Source organism: Neoarius graeffei, chromosome 14 (assembly GCF_027579695.1).
Source record: "Neoarius graeffei isolate fNeoGra1 chromosome 14, fNeoGra1.pri, whole genome shotgun sequence".
In the NCBI taxonomy this organism is placed as follows: domain Eukaryota; kingdom Metazoa; phylum Chordata; class Actinopteri; order Siluriformes; family Ariidae; genus Neoarius; species Neoarius graeffei.
In genome coordinates, this window is record NC_083582.1 from 18,482,664 (window position 1) to 18,505,294 (window position 22,631).

The 22,631-nt window shown below is 44.0% G+C and overlaps 2 protein-coding genes across 3 annotated transcripts in view; one reads left to right on the plus strand and one right to left on the minus strand.

The window, feature by feature from the left end:
* LOC132898026 (tectonic-3-like) overlaps window positions 1-22,173 on the plus strand; it is a 67,832-nt gene extending 45,659 nt beyond the window's left edge. Inside the window, exons 8-14 of one of the 2 annotated variants that reach the window (XM_060939376.1) lie at window positions 8,583-8,657; window positions 8,941-9,060; window positions 11,690-11,785; window positions 13,076-13,179; window positions 13,392-13,539; window positions 21,523-21,660; window positions 21,809-22,173. In XM_060939376.1, the coding sequence (XP_060795359.1) occupies window positions 8,583-8,657; window positions 8,941-9,060; window positions 11,690-11,785; window positions 13,076-13,179; window positions 13,392-13,539; window positions 21,523-21,660; window positions 21,809-21,961 (834 nt within the window). In that variant the 3' untranslated portion in view covers window positions 21,962-22,173. The remainder of the gene's footprint in view (window positions 1-8,582; window positions 8,658-8,940; window positions 9,061-11,689; window positions 11,786-13,075; window positions 13,180-13,391; window positions 13,540-21,522; window positions 21,661-21,808) is intronic. The other variant, XM_060939377.1, reaches the window with a different exon arrangement.
* The window catches only part of mto1 (mitochondrial tRNA translation optimization 1), a 36,119-nt gene continuing 31,255 nt past the window's right edge, over window positions 17,768-22,631 (minus strand). Inside the window, exons 13-15 of the mRNA XM_060939375.1 lie at window positions 21,250-22,381; window positions 18,077-18,251; window positions 17,768-17,988 (exon numbers count right to left, since the gene is read on the minus strand). Coding sequence (XP_060795358.1) covers window positions 22,256-22,381 — 126 coding nt within the window. The 3' untranslated portion in view covers window positions 17,768-17,988; window positions 18,077-18,251; window positions 21,250-22,255. The remainder of the gene's footprint in view (window positions 17,989-18,076; window positions 18,252-21,249; window positions 22,382-22,631) is intronic.

Consider the following 22,631-nt stretch of genomic DNA (forward strand, 5'->3'; position numbering starts at 1 on the left):
GAGCAGTCGCGAGACGAGACTCTGCAGCATGCGTTTGACCAAGTGAGAGTAATCGATGGTCAAACTCTCCAGCCAAATGCCACACCATCCTTCCCCTATTTTTCCATTATTAAGGATAGATTATACCGAGTGACACAGGACACTCAGACTAAGGAACAAATAACACAGCTTTTAATTCCAAAGAGCCACCGGGAATTTATATTCCAGACGGCTCACTTTAATCCCATGGCCGGACACTTGGGGCAGGATAAGACACTAGCCCAAATAATGGCCCGGTTCTATTGGCCAGGGATTCATGGCGATGTCCGTAGGTGGTGTACGGCATGCCGCAAATGCCAATTAGTAAATCCTGCGGCCATTCCAAAAGCGCCTTTGCGCCCTCTGCCATTAATTGAGACCCCGTTTGAAAGAATTGGGATGGATCTCCTCGGGCCATTAGATCAGTCAACATGAGGATATCGCTTTATTTTAGTCCTGGTGGACTATGCAACGTGATATCCGGAAGCAGTGCCTCTTCGCAATATCTCAGCACGTAGTATTGCAGAATCACTCTTCCACGTCATCTCCCAAGTCGGAATCCCCAAGGAGATTCTGACTGATCAAGGCACTGTTTATGTCACGTACACTGCACGAACTGTATGGGTTACTGGGAATTAAGCCTATCCGCACCAGCGTTTATCACCCACAAACAGATGGCTTAGTTGAATGGTTCAATTGCACCCTCAAGAACATAATTTGGAAATTTGTAAGTGAAGACTCATGCAACTGGGATAAATGGCTCGAGCCCCTGTTATTCGCAGTGCGAGAGGTCCCACAAGCCTCCACGGGGTTCTCCTCATTCGAATTATTATACGGGCATAAGCCGCATGGCATTCTAGATGTGCTGCGTGAAAATTGGGAGGAGGGATCTTCAACAAGCAAAAATGAAATTCAATACGTTATTGACCTGTGCACCAAACTCCACACACTCACGCACCTAACCCTGGAGAATTTGCGGCAGGCCCAAGAACGTCAAGTCCATCTGTACGACAGGGGCACGCGCCTTAGGGAATTCACACCGGGAGATAAAATACTTGTGTTGTTGCCCATGTCGAGCTCCAAATTTATTGCTAGGTGGCAAGGACCCTTTGAGGTCACACGGCGAGTCAGGGACGTCGACTATGAGGTGAGGTGAGCGGACAGGGGTGGGGCGTTACAGATTTACCACCTCAACCTGTTAAAACTTTGGAACGAGGAGGTCCCCGTGGCATTGGTGTCAGTGGTTTCAGAGAAGGTGGAGCTGGGGCCGGAGGTTCACAAAGGAAAATTGACATCGCCCACCGCTCCGGTCCCCTGTGGAGATCACCTCTCCCTGACCCAACTCATGGAGGTCGCCCAGTTGCAAACAGAATTTTCTGACGTGTTCTCGCCCCTGCCCGGCCGCACCCACCTCATTGAACACTACATTGAGACGCCCCTGGGGGTAGTAGTGCGCAGCCACCCTTACAGACTGCCTGAACACAAAAAAAAGGTGTTTCGGGAAGAACTTGAGGGCATGCTCGAAATGGGCATCGTCGAGGAATCCCACAGTGACTGGAGCAGCCTGGTGGCCTTGGTTCCCAAGGCCAATGGGTCGGTCCGGTTCTGTGTGGACTATAGAAAAGTCAACGTGGTGTCTAAATTCGATGCGTACCCAATGCCTCATATTTGACGAGTTGCTCGATCGACTAGGCATAGCTCGTTTTTGTTCGACATTGGATTTGACAAAGGGATATTGGCAGATCCCCTTGACTCCGCTATCCCAAGAGAAAACGGCCTTTTCCACACCATTTGGCTTACACCAGTTCGTCACACTTCCGTTTGGGCTGTTTGGGGCACCTGCTACGTTCCAGCAGCTTATAGATAGGGTCCTCCACCCCCACGCCACCTACGCGGCTGCATACTTGGACGACATCATTATTTATAGTGATGATTGGCCGCGGCACTTAAGCCACCTAAGGGCCGTCCTTAGGTCGCTGATGTGAGCGGGTCTCACAGCCAACCCGAAGAAGTGTGCAATCGGGCGGGTGGAAGTATGGTATCTGGGCTTCCACTTGGGCAGTGGGCAGGTGCATCCCCAAATCAATAAGACAGCAGCGATTGCGGCCTGCCTGAGGCCCAAGACCAAAAAGGGGGTGAGACAGTTCCTGGGGCTGGCTGGCTACTATTGTAGGTTTATTCCTAATTATTCGGACGTCACCAGCCCGCTGACTGATCTCACTAAAAAGGGGGCACCAGATCCGGTCCAGTGGACGGAGCAATGCCAGCGGGCTTTCTCTGAGGTAAAGGCTGCACTGTGTGGGGGGCCACTGTTACACTCCCCTGACTTTTTTCTCCCCTTTGTTTTGCAGACGGACACATCAGACAGGGGGCTGGGGGCTGTTCTGTCCCAGGAGGGGGAGGGGGCGGACCGTCCAGTGCTGTACATCAGCCGGAAGCTGTCAGTGCACGAGGGCTGATACAGCACCATAGAAAAGGAATGCCTCGCCATCAAGTGGGCGGTCCTCGCCCTCCGCTACTACCTTCTGGGGCGCCCTTTCACCCTCTGTTCGGATCACGCGCCCCTCCAGTGGCTCCACCGCATGAAGGATGCCAACATGCGGATCACCCATTGCTATCTGGCACTCCAGCCGTTTAAGTTCAAGGTGGTCCACAGGTCGGGGGCACAGATGGTCGTGGCGGATTTCCTCTCCCATCAAGGGAGGGGGGAGTCAGCTGCAGGCTGGATGGCTTCCTGGCCTGAGTCAGGCGGTGGGGGTATGTGGCAGCGGGGGCATGGTCAAGCATCGGTCTGTGAATGGAGGGCAGAGTCAGGGAAGGTAAGTGGCAGAATCACTGCACCTGACAGGAATTAACCTGTTTGTGTGTTTTCCCCAGTGACCGCGCCCTATAAGAGGAGAGGGAGAGCAGAGGAAGGGAGCTCTCTCCCCAACCAGAATGCTTGTGTGTGTGCGCGTGTGACTGGGAGAGTGTAGAGTAAAGAGCTGAAAAGCTACAATAAAAAGAGTTTGAGAACTCAGTTCTGGCCTGCCGTGCTTCTGCTTCTGTGCTCCACCCACCTTCAACGATTGTTACAAGTGTCAATGTAGTTACTGATTTAGATCCCATGTGCATGACTTCACGGATCACATAATTTCATCTGGGGGACAAACAGACACCATCTTTCCTATAAGCAAGGCTTACTCTGTCTTAAATATGGTTCATTTTTGTGCTGTTTTTGGTTGTTCTAATCATTCAAATAGAGAAATAGATAAAAGGTATTAGTCTCCCCGCTATCAAGAAAAACGTTAACAAAGAAGCAAATGCTTCTAGAACAATGAAGAAATGAGTAATTAAACAGAATATGATGAGAACCTGAAAACTCCAGAGAAATTCACGAATACCTGCATTTGTAGTAATCATTTTATTTCAGGTAATTACTTGTATTTAAATAAAAAAAAGAAAGTCAGAAGTGAGTATGGAAGCGTTTGCATAAGAATCCCATTTTATTTCTATTCACATTCGAGTTAGCTTCTTCATGAAAGTGTTTTGATTTTCTTACAGATGCTCCAGCTTCTTTATTCGACTTGGAAAACCCAGACTGGGCACCAAGCAAACAACTCTGACAACTCAGTAAAAAAAAAAAAAAAAAGGGGCAACATGCGCAATATATCCTGAAAGAACAGAAAAGATTAAGGGCAGAGAGAGCTAAAGCTTTGCTTCTGTTATCAGAGGAACCCAGTCCTGTGCAAAATGTCACCATGGAGGCAGAGTATAGTAATGAACCTCCAATTCTAGAGTGTTCTACACAAACAGACTGAACTTTACAACAGCTGCATGCATGTGAAATGGAAATAAATCGACTATGGCAGGAAAAACTATTTTGGATAAAATTGTTACTGTCAGTTGCACACATCAACCTGTGTGACTCAATTGTGCCTTTTGAATAGAGAATAAATGAAGAGTGAACTGAACATTAACCGTTTATTGAAATTATTATTACAAGGGTGATTATAGTTACTATCTGACTACAGCTACAATCGGAATGTGCTGGTTCTGTTAGTTTGTAATTATAAATAAAATCTGATGGTATTAATTGTTTGAAAGTCTAGAGCAAGATATTTTATTTTACAAATAATACCTCAGATATCCTTTTAACAATAATAAATATCACTGTATAAATGATAGAGTGCAAATAGCTCTGTAACTAGATGTCCTTGGGGTTGTTGAGACATGGAGGGCTGGGAATACCATCTAGCCAACAGTCCAGGCAGTAGTCCTTTGAGAGTAAATGCTTTGGCTTTCGCAACATTCTGTTCCCAAAAGCTGATTGTGGCAGTGGGGTCGGGGAAGGCGAGTGGCCAAGTCATTACACCTGTTGTCAATTAATGTGTGTATGTGTGTTTGTTGCAGTGATGGTGGAGCATTAAAGGAGGGGGAGAGCAGAGAAGAGGGCTCTCCCGACCAGAACATGTGTGTGGGCGTGTGTGACTGTGTGTGAGCCGTGAGTGAGTGAAGCTGAAAAGCAGCAAAGTAAAGAAAAATAGTGTGTGAGAACTTCAGCTCCCACCTGCCGTGCTTCTGTACTCCACCCACATCAGGGACTTATTACACTGATGTCCAGAAAAATTCTTTACACAAAAAAGGTTTTCTTGCTTTTGTAGTTTTATAACTGTTCTTCCGTATCAGTCTTCAGCTGATACCTGAACGAAACAAGAAGGTACATTCCAACATCTCTGTAGCTAATGCTAGGCCGCAAGTCTACACTATCACTCCAGTCATTTTGAGGAATTTTGTATGGATCATAACCACTAATAAATTCTAATTTCTGCATATATCTATCCTTTGCTTCTTTCTGACCAAGATTACCCAAGTAATCCAGTAGTAGAGCTATTTTAGCTATAGTTTTCTTCAGACAACAGACGTTGGACATCTTCAATATTGCTTGTCTTCAGTATGTGAGCAGTATGTCAATAAAGTTTGCGTGTCCCCCAGGATAAGGGTAGCAGCAGTTGCTAACGTAAACGTGACATCAGTGCAAGGGGTCTATAACCAGTCACACAATCTTTATACTCCTTTATGTTCATAGAAGAAGCCTCTTGTCTGGCTGCAGCTTTAAACACCTCCCAATCTGTGTGCAAAGCAGTCTTGCATAACGCTTTCAGTATCTGGTGACCAGAGTTTGACTTTTTTTTTTTTACTCACAAGAGAAGTTTGCTTGAGTCCTTGTCTGTAGGCTGGGCACAGAAACAGTGAGATCTAGTCTGAGAGTCCAAAGTGATGGCAGGGGGCAGCTTTGTAGGCATCTCTGATGTTGCAATATACATAATCCAAGGTATTCTGATATGATGGTAATATTTTGGTAGCACAGCCCATAGATTGCAGTGGCTAGAGTCACCGGATAATAAAAGCAGCATGTGCAGGTGTGCAGGTTCATGAGCGCTGATGACGTTGTGAAGTGAGCTGAGAGCTTCTGATGCGTTAGCGCGTGATGGGATGTAAACAGCAGTGGAAAACACAGCACTGAATTCCCTTGGTGTCAGTCCTGCACGCTGTGGCATGTGCACCTTAAGGCGTGCCTTGGGCTGTGTGTGCACCGAGTGGACTCCAGCATGCGCGCCATGAACAAGGCATACCTGAACTCAATTAGAGAACATTGGGTTTGCCTATTTAAGGACTGCGCTGATGCAAGTGCATTGTGAAGTATATGCTATGTTAAGTACACATTACCGAGCCTTTCTACCAGTGTTCTTGGCTTCCTGGTTTCTTGATTCTTGTGCCTCGTTCTCGTTTTGCCTTTGATGTACTGTTTGTGCCTCGACCGACCCTTTGCCTGTTTTCATGTGTCTGATCTTGCCTGCCATTTTGGACTGTTTGCCTTTGTGTGTATTTGTGTATATATATGCATTGTATTAAACTGAACACTTCTGCACATACATCTGCCTCCCTCACGTACCTGACCGAATACTTCGCTATACATGGATGTAGCAGAAGCATTTCAGTATGCGATCCCACGCTGCTTCCGGATTTCCCTGTCTCAGACCCTCACTTCGTATTTTCAGCTGAAGACTGACTGGAGCCCCCCGGCAACCTACTATGGGATACTATATCACCCTATGGGATTCAAGCTACAGTGTGACTTCTTCTATGAGGACCTCCAAGAGCCCAAGCCACCCGAACCCATCTGGGTAAGCTTCATCCTGACGTTTTTGTTGGACGAGCACGCAGATGGGTGGATAACCTGATTTGCGTCTTGGAAGTTCACAGACTTTCTTTGCCATGCTCAAGTTTATTTTCGAATCATTAAAAAAGGAGGAACCCCATGAAAATTTTTAGGGAGGGGCAATCCCTCCAGTGGCCGACTCAGCTGAGGAGGCCGTTGCTCCAGAGCTCCCTCCAGTGGCCAACTTGGCCGAGGAGGCCGTCGCTCCAGAGCTCCCTCCAGTGCCCGACTCAGCCGAGGAGGCCGTCGCTCCAGAGCTCCCTCCAGTGGCCAACTCAGCTGAGGAGGCCGTCTCTCCAGAGCTCCCTCCAGTGGCCAACTCAGCTGAGGAGGCCGTTGCTCCAGAGCTCCCTCCAGTGGCTGACTCAGCCAAGGAGGCCATCGCTCCAGAGCTCCTTCCAATGGCCAACTCAGCCAAGGAGGCCGTCGCTCCAGAGCTCCCTCCAGTGGCCGACTCAGCCGAGGAGGCCGTCGCTCCAGAGCTCTCCCTAGTGGCTGATGTAGAGACAGCAAAGGAGGCTGTTCCTGAGCCCCTCTTGGAGGCTATCTCCTCTGAGCTGGTTTCTCAGCCAGAACCAGCACCTGAATTAATGCCTGAACCAGTGTCTGTATCAGAATCCATGCCTGAGCCAGTGCCAGTGTCCATGCCAATGTCAGAGTTTGTTCCAGTGTCTGCTCCAGAGGCAGAGCCAGAGTCAGCGCCAGTATCTGCTCCAGAACTAGTGCCAGAGCCTGCGTCAGGGCCTACTCTAGTACCAGAGCCTGCATCAGAGCCTGCGTCAGGGCCTACTCCAGTGCCAGAACCTGCATCAGAGCCTGCATCAGAGCTACTGTCAGTGCCTACTCCAGAGCCAGCGTCAGAGCCCGTGTCAGAGTCAGTGCCAGAGTTGGCACCTGCACCAGCTTCAGTGCTGGTGCTAGAGTTGAGGCCAGAACCTGAGCCTGTCCCTGAACCTGTTAGAGGACATTGGAACGACCTCTGCCTCACCCGGCCAGGAAGGCGTCTGCGCCGTCCCGTCACCAGGTCCTAACCCGGACCAAAGCAGTGCGCTGACAGAGCTCGAGCCTGTACCTGAGTCAAGTCCACAGTCCAAAAGAGAGCCAAGTCCACAGTCCGAGCCAAGTCTAGAGCTCAAGTCATCTCCTGAGCTCGAGCCCAGCCCTACATCCAAGCCAGTTCCAAAACTCCAGCTTGAGTCATCTCCTGAGCTGGAGCCAGAGTCGTCATCAGAGCTTGAGTCGTCTCCAGAGCTCGAGTCCAGTCGTGAGCCCAAGCCAGCTCCAGAGCCATCTCCTGAGCTGGAGCTAGAGTCCAGCCCAAAGCTCAACTCATCTCCAGAGCTCGAATCCAGCCCAGAGCTTAAGGCTACCTTCAGTCCTGGATCCGAGCCTAGATCAAGATTCAAGTCAGGTCCGGAGTCTGAGCATAATTCCAGCCCAGAGTCCAAGTCAAGTCCCAAGGTCAAGCCTGCTCCTAGCCAAGAACCCAAGTCATGTCCAGAGCCTGAGCCTGAACCCCCACCAGGGCAAAGTATGATGGATTTTCGCTCCCGGAGGGAGCTCTTTGGGAGGGGGTTCTGTCAGTCCTGCGCACTGTGGTGTGTGCACCTTAAGGCATGCCTTGGGCTGCATGTGTACCGAGTGGACTCCAGCAAACATTTTGTTTTCCTATTTAAGGACTGCGCTGATGCAAGTGCATCACAAAGTATACACTACATTAAGTACGTATTACCAAGCCTTTCTACCCGTGTTCTTGTTTTCCTGGTTTCTTGATTCTTTGGCCTGTTTCTTGCTTAGCCTTTCATGTGCTGTTTGCGCCTCGACCGACCCATTGCCTGTTTTCACGTATCTGATCTTGCCTGCCATTTTGGACTGTTTGCCTTTGTGTGTATCTGTATTTACTGTATATATGCACTTTATTAAACCAAACACTTCTGCACATACATCCGCCTCCCTCGTGTACCTGACACTTGGTAGGTACACAATCACCTGTTGACATCACCTGTTTCAAATCACATCATTATTTAATTGGTTTAACCTCATTAGTAGCCCTAAATTTCCCCCGTCCCAACTTTTTTTTTTTTCCAAATGTGTTGCAGGTCTGAAATACAGGTATATTAAAAAATGAAATGAAGTTGACTAACAAAACATGAAATATCTTGAGTTCATTCTGTCTGCAATGAAAAACAAGTCAAAGTAAATTTAGAAATCACTGCTTTCTTTTTTATTTGGATTTTCCTTCCCTTCCCAACTTTTTCTGATTTGGGGTTTTACACTAATGCAAACTTTTTTTTTTTTAATTACTCTTCTCCTGATAACCAAAAATATCAGACTAAACAACCTGTGCATCCTACAATTTTAGATTCCCATTATCCCACTTGTCAACCCACCTGAACTCACTGAACACAATGGTTCCTGTGTGAATGTGGTGACAAAGGTCAGTGTGAAGATTTTTGCCAAAATAGTACAACTAGCTAGATGATTTCAAGGATTTATGTTGTTAAGCCTCATAAGAGAAAAGAGTACTGCTAATGGACATGGCAGCTCTTAACAATGTGGTAGCTTGATAACTAGTGAAGATTGGATACAATAGATGCTAGTTTGGCAGAGAACCCTCCAAAAATGGTTTAAGAAGTTACTTCTCTGTTGTGACATCTCTGTATTGGTACTCTTTTAGCACCTCCCAAAGCAAAGCGAACACACTTTTCTGTCCATCTCAGGTAGAATATATGATTACGTACACCAGCGCAGGAGAAATTACAGCAGCAATGGTACAAGGCAGTGTGACAAACGCCAATTTTGGAACACAGATACTGCAACAACACACTGTGAAGTTTCAGGTTTGGATGCTTTCATTGTTTTTTCTTTATTTCTGTGTATCATAACGTTTAGTATCAGTAGAGTAGAAGAACAGTAAAAGTAGAGTTTGGAAACTCCAATAATAGTCAAGTATAAAAGTGTAATAGTAAAGTATAGCATCAGTAGAGTATACTAACAGTAGAGAATAGCAACAGTGGAGTATGGAAACCTTAATAGTATAGGAACAGCAGTGTATAGCACAATTAGAGTATGGAAACAGTAACAAAGGTATCGCAGCAGTATAGTGTGGTAACTGTCACCTATAATAACGAGAAAACCACACAATAGAGTAACAGTAGAACACAGCAACAGTAGAGTTTGGAAACAGTAATAGTACTGTAACAATAAAATATAGTAACAGCAACAGTAGAGTACCACACAATACAGTAACAGTTTCAGAAGAGTATAGCAATAGGAGAGTTTGTAAACAGTAATAGTAGGGAATGGTAACAATAGAGTATAGTAACAGTATCAACAGGGTTTTTGCAACAGTAGAGTGTGAAAACAGTTTGAATGTAGTAACAGCAGAGATTGTAAACATCAATAGTGTTTGAACAACAGAACAGAGTGACAGTAACAGCAGAGTATAGCAACATCAGAGTATGGAAATAGTAGTAGTAATAGAGAATGGCACCAGTGGAGTAATTATGACAGCAGGAAGTAATAACAGTGACTCCACTGTTATTACTTCCTGCTGTCATAATTACTCCATAGTACAACCCCGATTCCAAAAAAGTTGGGACAAAGTACAAATTGTAAATAAAAACGGAATGCAATGATGTGGAAGTTTCAAAATTCCATATTTTATTCAGAATAGAACATAGATGACATATCAAATGTTTAAACTGAGAAAATGTATCATTTAAAGAGAAAAATTAGGTGATTTTAAATTTCATAACAACAACACATCTCAAAAAAGTTGGGACAAGGCCATGTTTACCACTGTGAGACATCCCCTTTTCTCTTTACAACAGTCTGTAAATGTCTGGGGACTGAGGAGACAAGTTGCTCAAGTTTAGGGATAGGAATGTTAACCCATTCTTGTCTAATGTAGGATTCTAGTTGCTCAACTGTCTTAGGTCTTTTTTGTCGTATCTTCCGTTTTATGATGCGCCAAATGTTTTCTATGGGTGAAAGATCTGGACTGCAGGCTGGCCAGTTCAGTACCCGGACCCTTCTTCTATGCAGCCATGATGCTGTAATTGATGCAGTATGTGGTTTGGCATTGTCATGTTGGAAAATGCAAGGTCTTCCCTGAAAGAGACATCATCTGGATGGGAGCATATGTTGCTCTAGAACCTGGATATACCTTTCAGCATTGATGGTGTCTTTCCAGATGTGTAAGCTGCCCATGCCACATGCACTAATGCAACCCCATACCATCAGAGATGCAGGCTTCTGAACTGAGTGCTGATAACAACTTGGGTCGTCCTTCTCCTCTTTAGTCCGAATGACACGGCGTCCCTGATTTCCATACAGAACTTCAAATTTTGATTCGTCTGACCACAGAACAGTTTTCCACTTTGCCACTGGGCCAAGGCCATTTTAAATGAGCCTTGGCCCAGAGAAGACGTCTGCACTTCTGGATCATGTTTAGATACGGCTTCTTCTTTGAATTATAGAGTTTTAGCTGGCAACAGCGGATGGCACGGTGAATTGTGTTCACAGATAATGTTCTCTGGAAATATTTCTGAGCCCATTTTGTGATTTCCAATACAGAAGCATGCCTGTATGTGATGCAGTGCCGTCTAAGGGCCCAAAGATCACGGGCACCCAGTATGGTTTTACGGCCTTGACTCTTACGCACAGAGATTCTTCCAGATTCTCTGAATCTTTTGATGATATTATGCACTGTAGATGATGATATGTTCAAACTCTTTGCAATTTTACACTGTCGAACTCCTTTCTGATATTGCTCCACTATTTGTGGGTGCAGAATTAGGGGGATTGGTGATCCTCTTCCCATCTTTACTTCTGAGAGCCGCTGCCACCCCAAGATGCTCTTTTTATACCCAGTCATGTTAATGACGTATTGCCAATTGACCTAATGAGTTGCAATTTGGTCCTCCAGCTGTTCCTTTTTTGTACCTTTAACTTTTCCAGCCTCTTATTACCCTGTCCCAACTTTTTTGAGATGTGTTGCTGTCATGAAATTTCAAATGAGCCAATATTTGGCATGAAATTTCAAAATGTCTCACTTTCGACATTTGATATGTTATGTTCTATTGTGAATACAATATCAGTTTTTGAGATTTGTAAATTATTGCATTCCGTTTTTATTTACAATTTGTACTTTGTCCCAACTTTTTTGGAATCGGGGTTGTAACAGTAACAAAAAAGTATAACAACAATAGTGTGGTAATAGTAGAATATAGCAACAATAGAGTATAGTGACAGTAGCAGTAGAAGTAAACATATAGTGACAGCAATAGTAAAGTATACTAGTAATGGTATAGTAATAGTGGAGTATCATAACCATAGAGTGTAGTGACATTAGTAATACCCAGGTTATACTCTACTAAGGAACTTTGTTGTTGTTGTTATTATTATTATTATTATTATTATTATTATTAATAAGTAGCCTTTATTAATGAATGAACTGGGATCCAGTTAGCCACGCCCTCATCATCTCCTCCTAAATTGCCATTGGTTGGCTTGGAAGTTGGGACTCCAGTGATTGGCTGGTTTGGTGGACAAGCCGGACCTGTATCTTTTCACAGTTTTCTCTTCAATTTTGCAGAATAATGTAGATCAAGTGTAGGCATGTGCTCTTATTAAACATTTGATTATGATTTACAATAGTAGGAAAGTGAGATGAGTAAAGTGCTGACTGACCCACCTGTAACATCTTATGTAGCTTCTACAGCACATTATTTATTATTACAAACCTCTCAAAGTGTAGACAGTTTTTGAATTTTCTCTGAGACCAATCCAAGGCTGCCTTCAAATATGATCAAATTAAGCTTCAATTCTTTTTACAGTAAACAAATTAAATTTAGGGGTTGGTGTTGACAGATCTGCCAATCTTTGCACATTTTGTATAGGACAAGTATACTTGTGTATACAAGTATGCTGCTACAAGTCAGATATTACTCAAAAATCCTCCAAAAGTTTTTTTTTAAATGTCAAACACTTTTTTTTAAAGTAATTTTAAGTGAGTGATGCTAATTATAATTGTGATTGAAAAAGTCTACATCTTAAGTAAACGGACCAGTGGCTGCATTTGTCCCCTCGTGGTTAACGTACACCCCAGTATATACACTACTGTGCAAAAGTCTTAGGCACCCTTTTTTTTCACACAAACTTTGTTATAGATTTCTATTTTATGACTTCTATATTATCTAGTCAGTACAAAAACATTTTAGAGTTCCAAACGTTCTTTTCCAGCATAAAATAAATATTACACAATTTTTTTTTTTTTTTTTTGTATCTGAGCAGCATATTACATAAGAAACCACAGATTAAAAAAGAAAACATAATGAAGGCTACTGGGTTTTGCTGCAAAATTAAGAAGCAAGTGTGACAAAGTGTCCAGAAGGACTGTGGCTGGTTCTGCAAGATGTTCAGTAAAACCTACAGCTCATTTCCTGATAAAATTACTCTCATTGTACCTGAGTATTTTTTTTTAAACAAAGGGTTGTCTAACACCAAATATTAACTTTGATTCTTTATTATGGCTTACCGCTGTTTATAGTATTTTTTTTAAACATTGAAACCTTTCATTTCATTATTTTTAAGCCATTTTTTTGTCTCAAGCATTTCTTTACATGTGCCAAAGACTTTTGCACAGTACTGTATGTGCCCTCTCGTTTCTAGATAGACAATTGATTTACGAAAGGCATATATCAGAAATGTACTGTGTGTTGATTCCCCCATCAGTGAGACATTATTTCCCTTCGAAGTTGGCAAGTGTGCACTATGACTATGGTAGTATATTGTATAATTAATACTCAGCATGTGTTATGTGATTGGCTGTGAACTTTGACTGAGTATAAGCTGACGATGCCGGGACTTTCCTTGGGAGGAGAGTGCTCTATTGACCTCACCAACCGAACACCCATCCTGCTCATGCACAACAGCATCACCGGCTGCACCTTCAGGTTATTAACTATGAAAAATGAGTATATTCTGATAATTGTGCAGAATGATAAAGTCTACTAAACAGATAATTTAACAACACAATTTTGTCATCAACACTGGAAAATATGTAAACACCTTTATTAATGCATCTGTGAAGTCTGATCATTAAAACAAATGAGTATTTATATCCAGTTCCTCTGTATCATCACTGAGATGAAGATATATTTTTTAGGTCAATGTTGCATGACTGTGCCTCACTGAGAGCTCAGATCTACAGCATTCTACGCGGGACAATGACCCCCGATACAGTCGCCATGACAGCGGGGTCACAGCCACAACAGAGTAGGGTCATCGTGCAGGAATGTCCAGAACCTGCTCCGGTAATTCTGTTAAACTAATACTGAGACCTGTTTTAATTTCACCAGTGATCAAACAATAATGTCTTAATAAATATCTTCACATTCTCTTTGCATTTATCTTTTAGAAATTAAATGAAGGTTGTGGAAACGTTACAGCTTTACCTCTGACTGTTACAAAGCACTGACACTGAAGATTCCGTACATAAACATTAAAGAAATGTCTCCTTACAAAAAACTAAACATCACAACAATGATTAATAAACAGGCTTAAAAACCTGTTTATATGGAGCATCTGCTGTACAAGTCCCTGTCAATGAGCTGTTACTATAGAAACGATAACTTGTTAGATTAGCCTCATTAACTAACCAACCTGTCATTTGCAGCTGACTACTGTCAGAGTTTCTTTTATAGGAAATTAATCAACACTTTCCAGTGGAGTAGAAAACTCAGGTTCTGTTACAACTGTAGAACAATGCACCTGATAATATTAACAAATGTTGTAAGAACATTTATAGTTTGCTGACACTCGGCTCTGGAATATGTTGTTAATAATTAAGGTTCTTGTGTTACTGCTTTGTGTTTGGCATCAGTCATGAAAAATGCAGTGTGCTGAGGCTAAATATAAAATAAATGCTCATTATAAATTAAATTAGAACTCGAGCATGAATGAAAGGGATCCGAATAGAGGATGCAGGAGAACACACTATAAACTAACATGATGTCTCACTTATTTATCTTTTGCCTTCAAATAAATCAGTACAAGTTGAATTTCAACTCAATAAAATGATGGTTACATATGTAACCACGGTTCTATGAATTTTGGATGACCACCAGAGGCGGTGCTTTAAGCACCTGGATGTCCATCACGTGTACGTGCAGGTCGAGTGTTTGTATCAACAAAGTCACCTGTGACCTGGGTGACTTATGCCCCTTGCCCCAGCACTAAAGGCACGTTTACCCAGGAAGTGACTTCTTGGCAATCTTCTCACAAGTATTCCGATTGACTGCCAAGCTCTGACAGTCATCCGAAATTCACAGAACCGCAGTTACGTACATAACCATCGTTCTACGTAATTTCTACTGACCACCAGAGGCAGTGCTTCAAGCACCTGGATGACTAATACCAACAAGGTCATGAGGAAGACCTACTTGCCCCTTTAAGAGAGCTGTGAAGGAGTAGGAAGAATAGACCTACTTGCCCCTTTAAGAGAGCTGTGAAGGAGTAGGAAGAATAGCTGCTGCCACTGGGTTGTGAGAGACCACATTAACCCTATAGAATCTTGCAAATGTGCAGGTTGATGTCCATGATGCAGCTGCACAGATATCTAAAAGAGGAATCCCTTGTAATGCCACCCATGACACAGACACACTCCTTATTGACTGACCCCTCACATGAGAGATTGGGAGACCAGTGCCTCTATAGGCACAGACAATAGTGTCTACAATCCAGTTTGACAGTCACTGTTTGGACAAGGCATGACCTCACCTATGCCCTGTATGACAGAAAAACAGTGAATTTGACTGCTGGAAGTCAGCAGTGGTTTGAATATAAATCTTTAATGCTCACACTGGGCACACTAAGTATGCACTCTGCCCCTGGTCATCCTCTTGGGTTGGGGGCTCAAAAGCTGCCAGACTGAGGGGCTGGTTTGTGTAAGAAGATGAAAAGGTCTTTGGGAGAAAGGAAGGGTTAAGGCCATAAAGTTACCCCTGTGTCACCAAGATTCCAATGTAGGCACTCTTGGCTCACTGATAAGGCATGCAACTCGCCTACTCATCTGGCCAAAGCCATGGCTTAGAGAAAGGCTGTCTTCATAGACAAATACTTCAATTCCAACCTCTCTTGAGGTTCAAATGGGGGTTGGCACAGTGCCTTTAATACAAAGGGCAAGTCCCAAGAGGGTACTGGGTTTCTCCAAGGTGGTCTTAGCCTTTGTGCACCCTTAAGGAAGTGTGTCACAAGAGTATGGGACCAAACAGTCATTCCATCTACCCTGTTATGCATGGCTGAGATGGCAGCTATCTTGATGGTAGAGGCTGCAAGGCCTTTGTCAAGGCAGGACTGGAGAAAACTGAGAATTAGTGGTATAGAACAGTGTGTTGGTTCCTGATCTTGTGCATGGTACCACTCAGAAAAAAGCTTCCATCTGTTAGTGTAGAGCGCATTGGTGGAAGGTGCCTGGGAGCTGTTGGTGGTCCGCACAACTGCTGGATTACAGGATCCTAACAATGGCTCTGGCCCTTCAAATGCCAGACCCAGACTTGCAGCCAAGCTGGGTTCAGATGCCAGATTTGACCCTCCAGCTGTGAGAGGAGGTCCTGCTGTACAGGGAGGCACCAGGGCTCCCTGTCCAGTAACCGATATAATATTGGGAACCACACTCTCCTGGGCCAGCTGGGGGCTATTACTAGCACCTCGTGATTCCCATTGAAGATCCTGTCTAGAGTGGACAGTATTAACGGTAGTGGAGGGCAAGCGTACAGTAGCCAATCTGGCCACACATGAGCCAGCACATCTTGGTCCAAGGGGGTTGTTGATCCCCCCAGACAATATCAGAGGGGACAGTGTGTTGGTGCCTGCAAGGCAAAAAGATCCACCTCTGCCTTGCCATATCAGTGCCAAATCTCTTGTACCACTTCGGGATGCAGCCTCTATTCCCCAGCTTTCATATAACCTACTATTAGCTTTTCAATTACCTTTTATCAACAGCCTTTTTAAAGGCTATATCCTTTCATATATAGCTAGCCTTCCAGCACTGCTATTGCAGTAATAGTTTAAAGTCTTTTTAAAGACTATTTCAGCCCTCTTTTCTCGCTTTAAAACTCCATTTAAATCCGATCTTACCATCTCTCTTTCCTACTTGTCAACTTGCTTTCCCCTTTGCCTACTTGTTAACCTACTCTTTCTCCTTTCTTTAATCTTTCTCCTACTTTTTTCTCTCTTTCCTCCACCTTTTTTCTTCGATTAAAAATTATAAGGTCCAACATCGTATGACAGTTAATTATATTTTAACTTAATTACATTAAGCACGGTTTGTAGATTGCTCATTTTAGTGGAGCTAAGTCTGGTGCGTGGTGGTAAGGTGCTAGCATTCTTAGCTGAACAAGTCCCCTTGCTACGTTCACACAGCATAATGATCTTTTATTGGGTTAATAAACAATATGGACAAATTTCTAATTCATGAAAAAAAGAGCTGGTCCCACTGATGCACCAGTTCCCAAAAAAACAAAACTCCGCAAATACTGTATGATGAAAGTTATTTACAATATGTTACTGGCACACTGGAACCACGTCCGCAATGTATTGTTTGTGCAGAGGTGCTTGCCAATGACAGCAAGAAACACCTGTCTGGGCTTAAGCAGCAGTTAGTTCCTTATTTCAAGGAGGACTACCAGTCATTTTCATGGGTTCAGGACCCATTTGTTTGCACCGCAAACAATTTGTCACTGCAAATGCAAGAGCAGCTTATATTGAGCTGAAGAGTGACAGCAGGCTGAAGCACCTTTTTAGCACCTGTTCTACATCCTTCTGGGTAACAGTGATGCAGGAGTACCCCCAGCTCTGTGACGTTGCCTTAAAAATTTTCCTACCTTGCACGTCAACGTACTTGTGTGAGGCAGGCTTTTCAAAACAGACCGCGCTCAAAACTAAAGCCTCACTCACAACCCACCATACATGCTACAATGGGCGGTCTACAGTGAAAAATTTGGCAAAACCGTGCTTGAGACTTGCGTGACACTTGCATGTGTTCAGCACTATAAAAGGTCACAGTCTGCCTGTGGAGACTTTTGGTCCTGCACATGCAAATTCTACAGGTCTTGCGACAAATCAAGAATGCATACACTACGTACGGGACCTGTACTCCTTTTGTACACTTGAACCAAGTCAGCAGCACAGCTAGTAGGGGCTTTTTGCGATGACAGTAAGACGCATGAGTAACGCACGGTCATTGTATGAGTGACGTGCCTCAGAAGTACTACACAAGTAAACCACACTTGGTATTTGTGCGGCCCACAAGACAGAAGTGCTTCTCACTTTCTACCCCTATGTGTGGCGTGCATGCAGCGCACGCGACCTGCACGCAGCACACATGACACGAGGGGCAAGACTCTAGGTATATATATATTGGGGAGGAGCCAAGGAACCGATCATGTATGGTGTAGCATTGTAGAAGGGCAGAAGACCACCTCATTTGCTATTTTTATTCAAGTATACGTTAATTTATCATGCAAACGTCAAATAATAAAACACGAGTATCAGGGAATAACGCATTTTATTACATTGTAAAAAAATCCCAACTAAATAGTCCAACAGTTTGAGCACTGAAACACTGACTCCGAGCTACTGTCCTGCTCCTACTGAGTGGTGGGACGGGGTGTCGGGATGTCCTTGTCTTTATCACTGAGCATGGCACAATGGCCTGACAGCAATGATGGAATTGCAACGTCATCACTTCTGGGCATCATTAGCTGAAACATACATGAAAATCGGCATACATAATATTAATTATAAAAGCATATAGATACTGAAATGAATGTTTAAAGAATGTGTATTTACCTTTGAAAATACCTCTGGCGGGGTGCTGTGCCTTCTGCGGGTTTGAAGGCATGCTTCTCCCTGTCCGTGCAGGGCTCACCAGTGCTGCTACCATCATCATCAAATTCCTCCTCCTCCTCTGCTATTTCAGGCTGGGTTACTTCACTTTTGCTAGCTTCTTCTTGGGTTCCATTTTCTAAATTTTAAATTGAAAATTTTAAAATTTTTCCCACAAAATATCCAATGTTCTTCAGTCAAAAGACAGATGCAGAATGCTGTAGACACGCTGGTTTTATATCCACTCCTGGCTTGCATCACACGCAAGTTATGAGTGATTGTAACATGCTAATCACATGCGTCACACATGCTTCACAAGTGCGGACCGAACTCGTAGCACGGGAAACTGGTAAAATGCAAGTCTCACACACTCTACACTCACTGAACACACACTGATCATGTACGTCAGATATACGCTTTCCACGGGCTAACAGCGCAATTTTTCCCACGCCTCGAGGAAGTCAGGTGTGCAACCTGTACTTGACAAGTACTTTCCCCTGGGTTCACCACGACCCTGCAGCACAGCTGCGAGCTACCAAACCCTATGACCCGTGTGTGTCCAAAACACTTACGGCTGGTTGTGAGTGAGGCTTTAGTATTGCAATCGCGCACAGATTGAGGATGACCCGAGGCTGTGTTTCACTAAAATTGAGCTGAGAATTCGAGAACTCTGCCAAACAAAGCAGGCTCATGTGTCACACTGAGACATTCGTTAACACTACCTCCAGTACTCTGGTAGAGTTTGTTTGTTCATTCATGTGTTTGTTTGTTAGCAACTTTACAGAAAAAAAACGTGCAAACGGATTTTCATGAAAATTTTACTAGATACATGTCTTGGCGGGGCAGCACGGTGGCGTAGTGGTTAGCGCGGTCACCTCACAGCAAGAAGGTCCAGGTTTGAGCCCCGTGGCCGATGAGGGCCTTTCTGTGTGGAGTTTGCATGTTCTCCCCGTGTCCGCGTGGGTTTCCTCCGGGTGCTCCGGTTTCCCCCACAGTCCAAAGACATGCAGGTTAGGTTAACTGGTGACTCTAAATTGACCGTAGGTGTGAATGTGAGTGTGAATGGTTGTCTGTGTGTCAGCCCTGTGATGACCTGGTGACTTGTCCAGGGTGTACCCTGCCTTTCGCCCGTAGTCAGCTGGGATAGGCTTCAGCTTGCCTGCAACACTGTAGAACAGGATAAAGCAGCTAGAGATAATGAGATGAGATGAGACATGTCTTGGCGGGGCGGCACAGTGGTGTAGTGGTTAACGCTGTCGCCTCACAGCAAGAAGGTCCGGGTTCGAGCCCTGTGGCCGACGAGGGCCTTTCTGTGCGGAGTTTGCATGTTCTCCCCGTGTCCGCGTAGGTTTCCTCTGGGTGCTCCGGTTTCCCCCACAGTCCAAAGACATGCAGTTTAGATTAACTGATGACTCTAAATTGACCGTAGGTGTCAATGTGAGTGTGAATGGTTGTCTGTGTCTGTGTGTCAGCCCTGTGATGACCTGGCGACTTGTCCAGGGTGTACCCCGCCTTTCGCCCGTAGTCAGCTGGGATAGGCTCCAGCTTGCCTGCGACCCTGTAGAACAGGATAAAACAGCTAGAGATGATGAGATGAGACATGTCTTGGCCCAATGAAGAACTTAAATTTTGGAGGTGATCTGGAACCGTGTCTGGATCCAGAAATTTTTAAAAGGATATAGGCCAAAATTGAACATTTTCATCTCAGACTGTGTTGTCTAACATTGTAATAATACAATAATACACAAGAATAAAAAAACAGACCAATTAATAATAATAAAAATAATAATAATTAAAAAAAAAAAAACTTTATTCGTCACATGCACACTTCAAGCACAGTGAAATTCATCCTCTGCATTTAACCCATCTGAAGCAGTGAACACACGCACACACCAGAGCACCCGGGGAGCAGGCAGGGGTCAGGTACCTTGCTCAAGGGCACCTCAGCCCAAGGCCGCCCCACGTCAACCTAACTGCATGTCTTTTGGATTGTGGGGGAAACCGGCGCGCCCGGAGGAAACCCACGCAGACACGGGGAGAACATGCAAACTCCACACAGAAAGGCCCTCGCCAGCTGCTGGGTTCGAACCCGGAACCTTCTTGGTGTGAGGCGACCATGCTAACCACTACACCACCGTGCCGCCCATAATAATAATAATAATAATAATAATAATAATAATCTCATCTCATTATCTCTAGCCGCTTTATCCTTCTACAGGGTCGCAGGCAAGCTGGAGCCTATCCCAGCTGACTATGGGCGAAAGGTGGGGTACACCCTGGACAAGTCACCAGGTCATCACAGGGCAATAATAATAATAATAGATATAATTTAATGATAATAATAGCAGCAGCTTATGGTTTTTTTTTTTTGGGGGGGGGGGGGGGGGTCAACATACACTTGCTACAGTCAGGGGGGGCCCAGACTGAGAACCCTTGCACTAGGCCTACGTTGACACAGTAGCCCAATTACTAGCCTATTCAGAGGATTTCTCCTAGGTAGCTATGCAAGTGAAATACTGTGCATTTGGTGCAGTTAGAGGCAAACAACCATCTTGCACTTAGTTAATAATAAACACAGACTAATTACATAATTAGACTTCCCTACAAACAACACATCAATTCTGCAATATAAACGAAAATTGCAGGGAATAACTCTTAACTTAAAAGGTAGTTTCTTAATTAATCCAGGCAAGTAGCCAGTCTTTGATAACAATTGAACATAAAAGTGGATAGTTACTATCCAACTCTCAAGCAAAGGCCTGTTATGCTAAAACAGTTTGCATTTTGTAATGGAGAGCTACGAGGGGAGATCCCAGCTTGATACTCAAATTAATTGCATTCGAGATCAGCGTTAAGGCGAGAAACACCACCTGATCACGAAATTGGTTATTCCTCTTAGACTGCCGAATCAGAGTGAGTCCACTCATATACGGCTTAAATAAGAAAGAAAGATTTACTGTTGTCGTATAACACCATCCCTGGTTTGCTCGAAAGCCTACAGAACACACTTAACTGTAAATAAAAGGCTTATCGCAGTCTTTGGAGGGCGAAAATTCATAGCTCCAACTCGTCTTGAGTTTACAAGACTACCAGCAATGCCTATACAGTACACTGCTAAAAAAAAAAAACCTGCTTACCAATGCGAAAAGATAGCAAGAGGTCACTTTCTGGATGAACATGCCTTTTAGTCCTGGGGCAAGGGGCATACATCACTCAGGTCACAGATGACTTTGTTGAAACAAACACTCGACCTGCACGTACACACGATGGACATTGAGGTGCTTAAAACACCATCTCTGGCAGTCAGTAGAAATGAAATAGAACTACTGATTTCTCAGGATTTTTTGTTTGTTGTCTTTTAAGCATGACCCGTGTGTGTATGTGAGTTTTCTTGTTCCTGCACTCTACAGGGTGAGGTGTGTAAGACAGGTTGTCTTGTGCCTGTCTCTCTGTCAGTGAGGTTTCTCTGGATTCGGAGAGGAATGTTGGCTCTGCCCCAGAATCACATCCTAGGTGTCAAATACGTCTTCAATTGTCAGATCCTGAAGGTGAGATGGGTCTTCTGTCTTCACACATTCAGCAGTGAGAGATCTTGTTACTACACTGGAACTGGGTGTTAAAGGAAAACATGGTTGAGTTTTTCATCCTGTGTGACCTGTTATTTTAATTCCAAACATGCTATGTTTCTTATTCCAGTGTCCCATTGTTTCTCCTCTTCCTGTGACTACTGAGGTGATTTTCTTAGACACCACTGTTTATCCAGAACCCCCCTGGGCCAAACCCCACCCTGGGTGGAAGTTTCCATTTGGGTTCTTCACCAGGGGGGCAGAAGAATTAGACAGGATCTAGGGCATGATAACGTGATGGAGAATTACTCTTAAACTGCTAATTATAGTTGAGCAATACATTTTAAATGTTTTTTTTTTTTTATTGTATATTTTTTGTTTTCCGTATTTTAATTTATCTTCATTGTTTTTGTTCTACCTCACTATAAACATGTGTATAGATTTTTTTTTAAGGTAATTTATTTCTGTACTGCAAAATACAGACTTGTTTCGTAACACATAGTGTTAAGTGAAGTCCTTTAGTGTAACAGTCATTAGTAGCTGGTTATGGTTTGCAGTCCTGCATGGTGGTGATCTGTCAACTCATGTGATTGGTCAGTTTGTATCTCTGTCTTGCTGTTTTGCGCTCCGTCTTGCTAACGTAGTTGAGCAGGTGGACAATGGCGGCTGGAGTGACACCTGGCAGACGAGTTGCTGCTCCCAACTGGGAAGAAGAAAAATTAAAATAAAATCTCACACACACACACTTTTTTTTTGGTATTGGAAATCATCACCACAGAGACAAAAGAAGAGCTGATAAATTCTAACATCTCATCCAAGGGTTTCCGAAAAGGCTGTGATATCTGTTCATTAACACGCTTTGATTAGGGATGAGACAAAAATGATATACCACAATGAGGAAATCAGAAATATTTACACTGTTAACCTTGGACTAAACCAGTATAGATGATTAT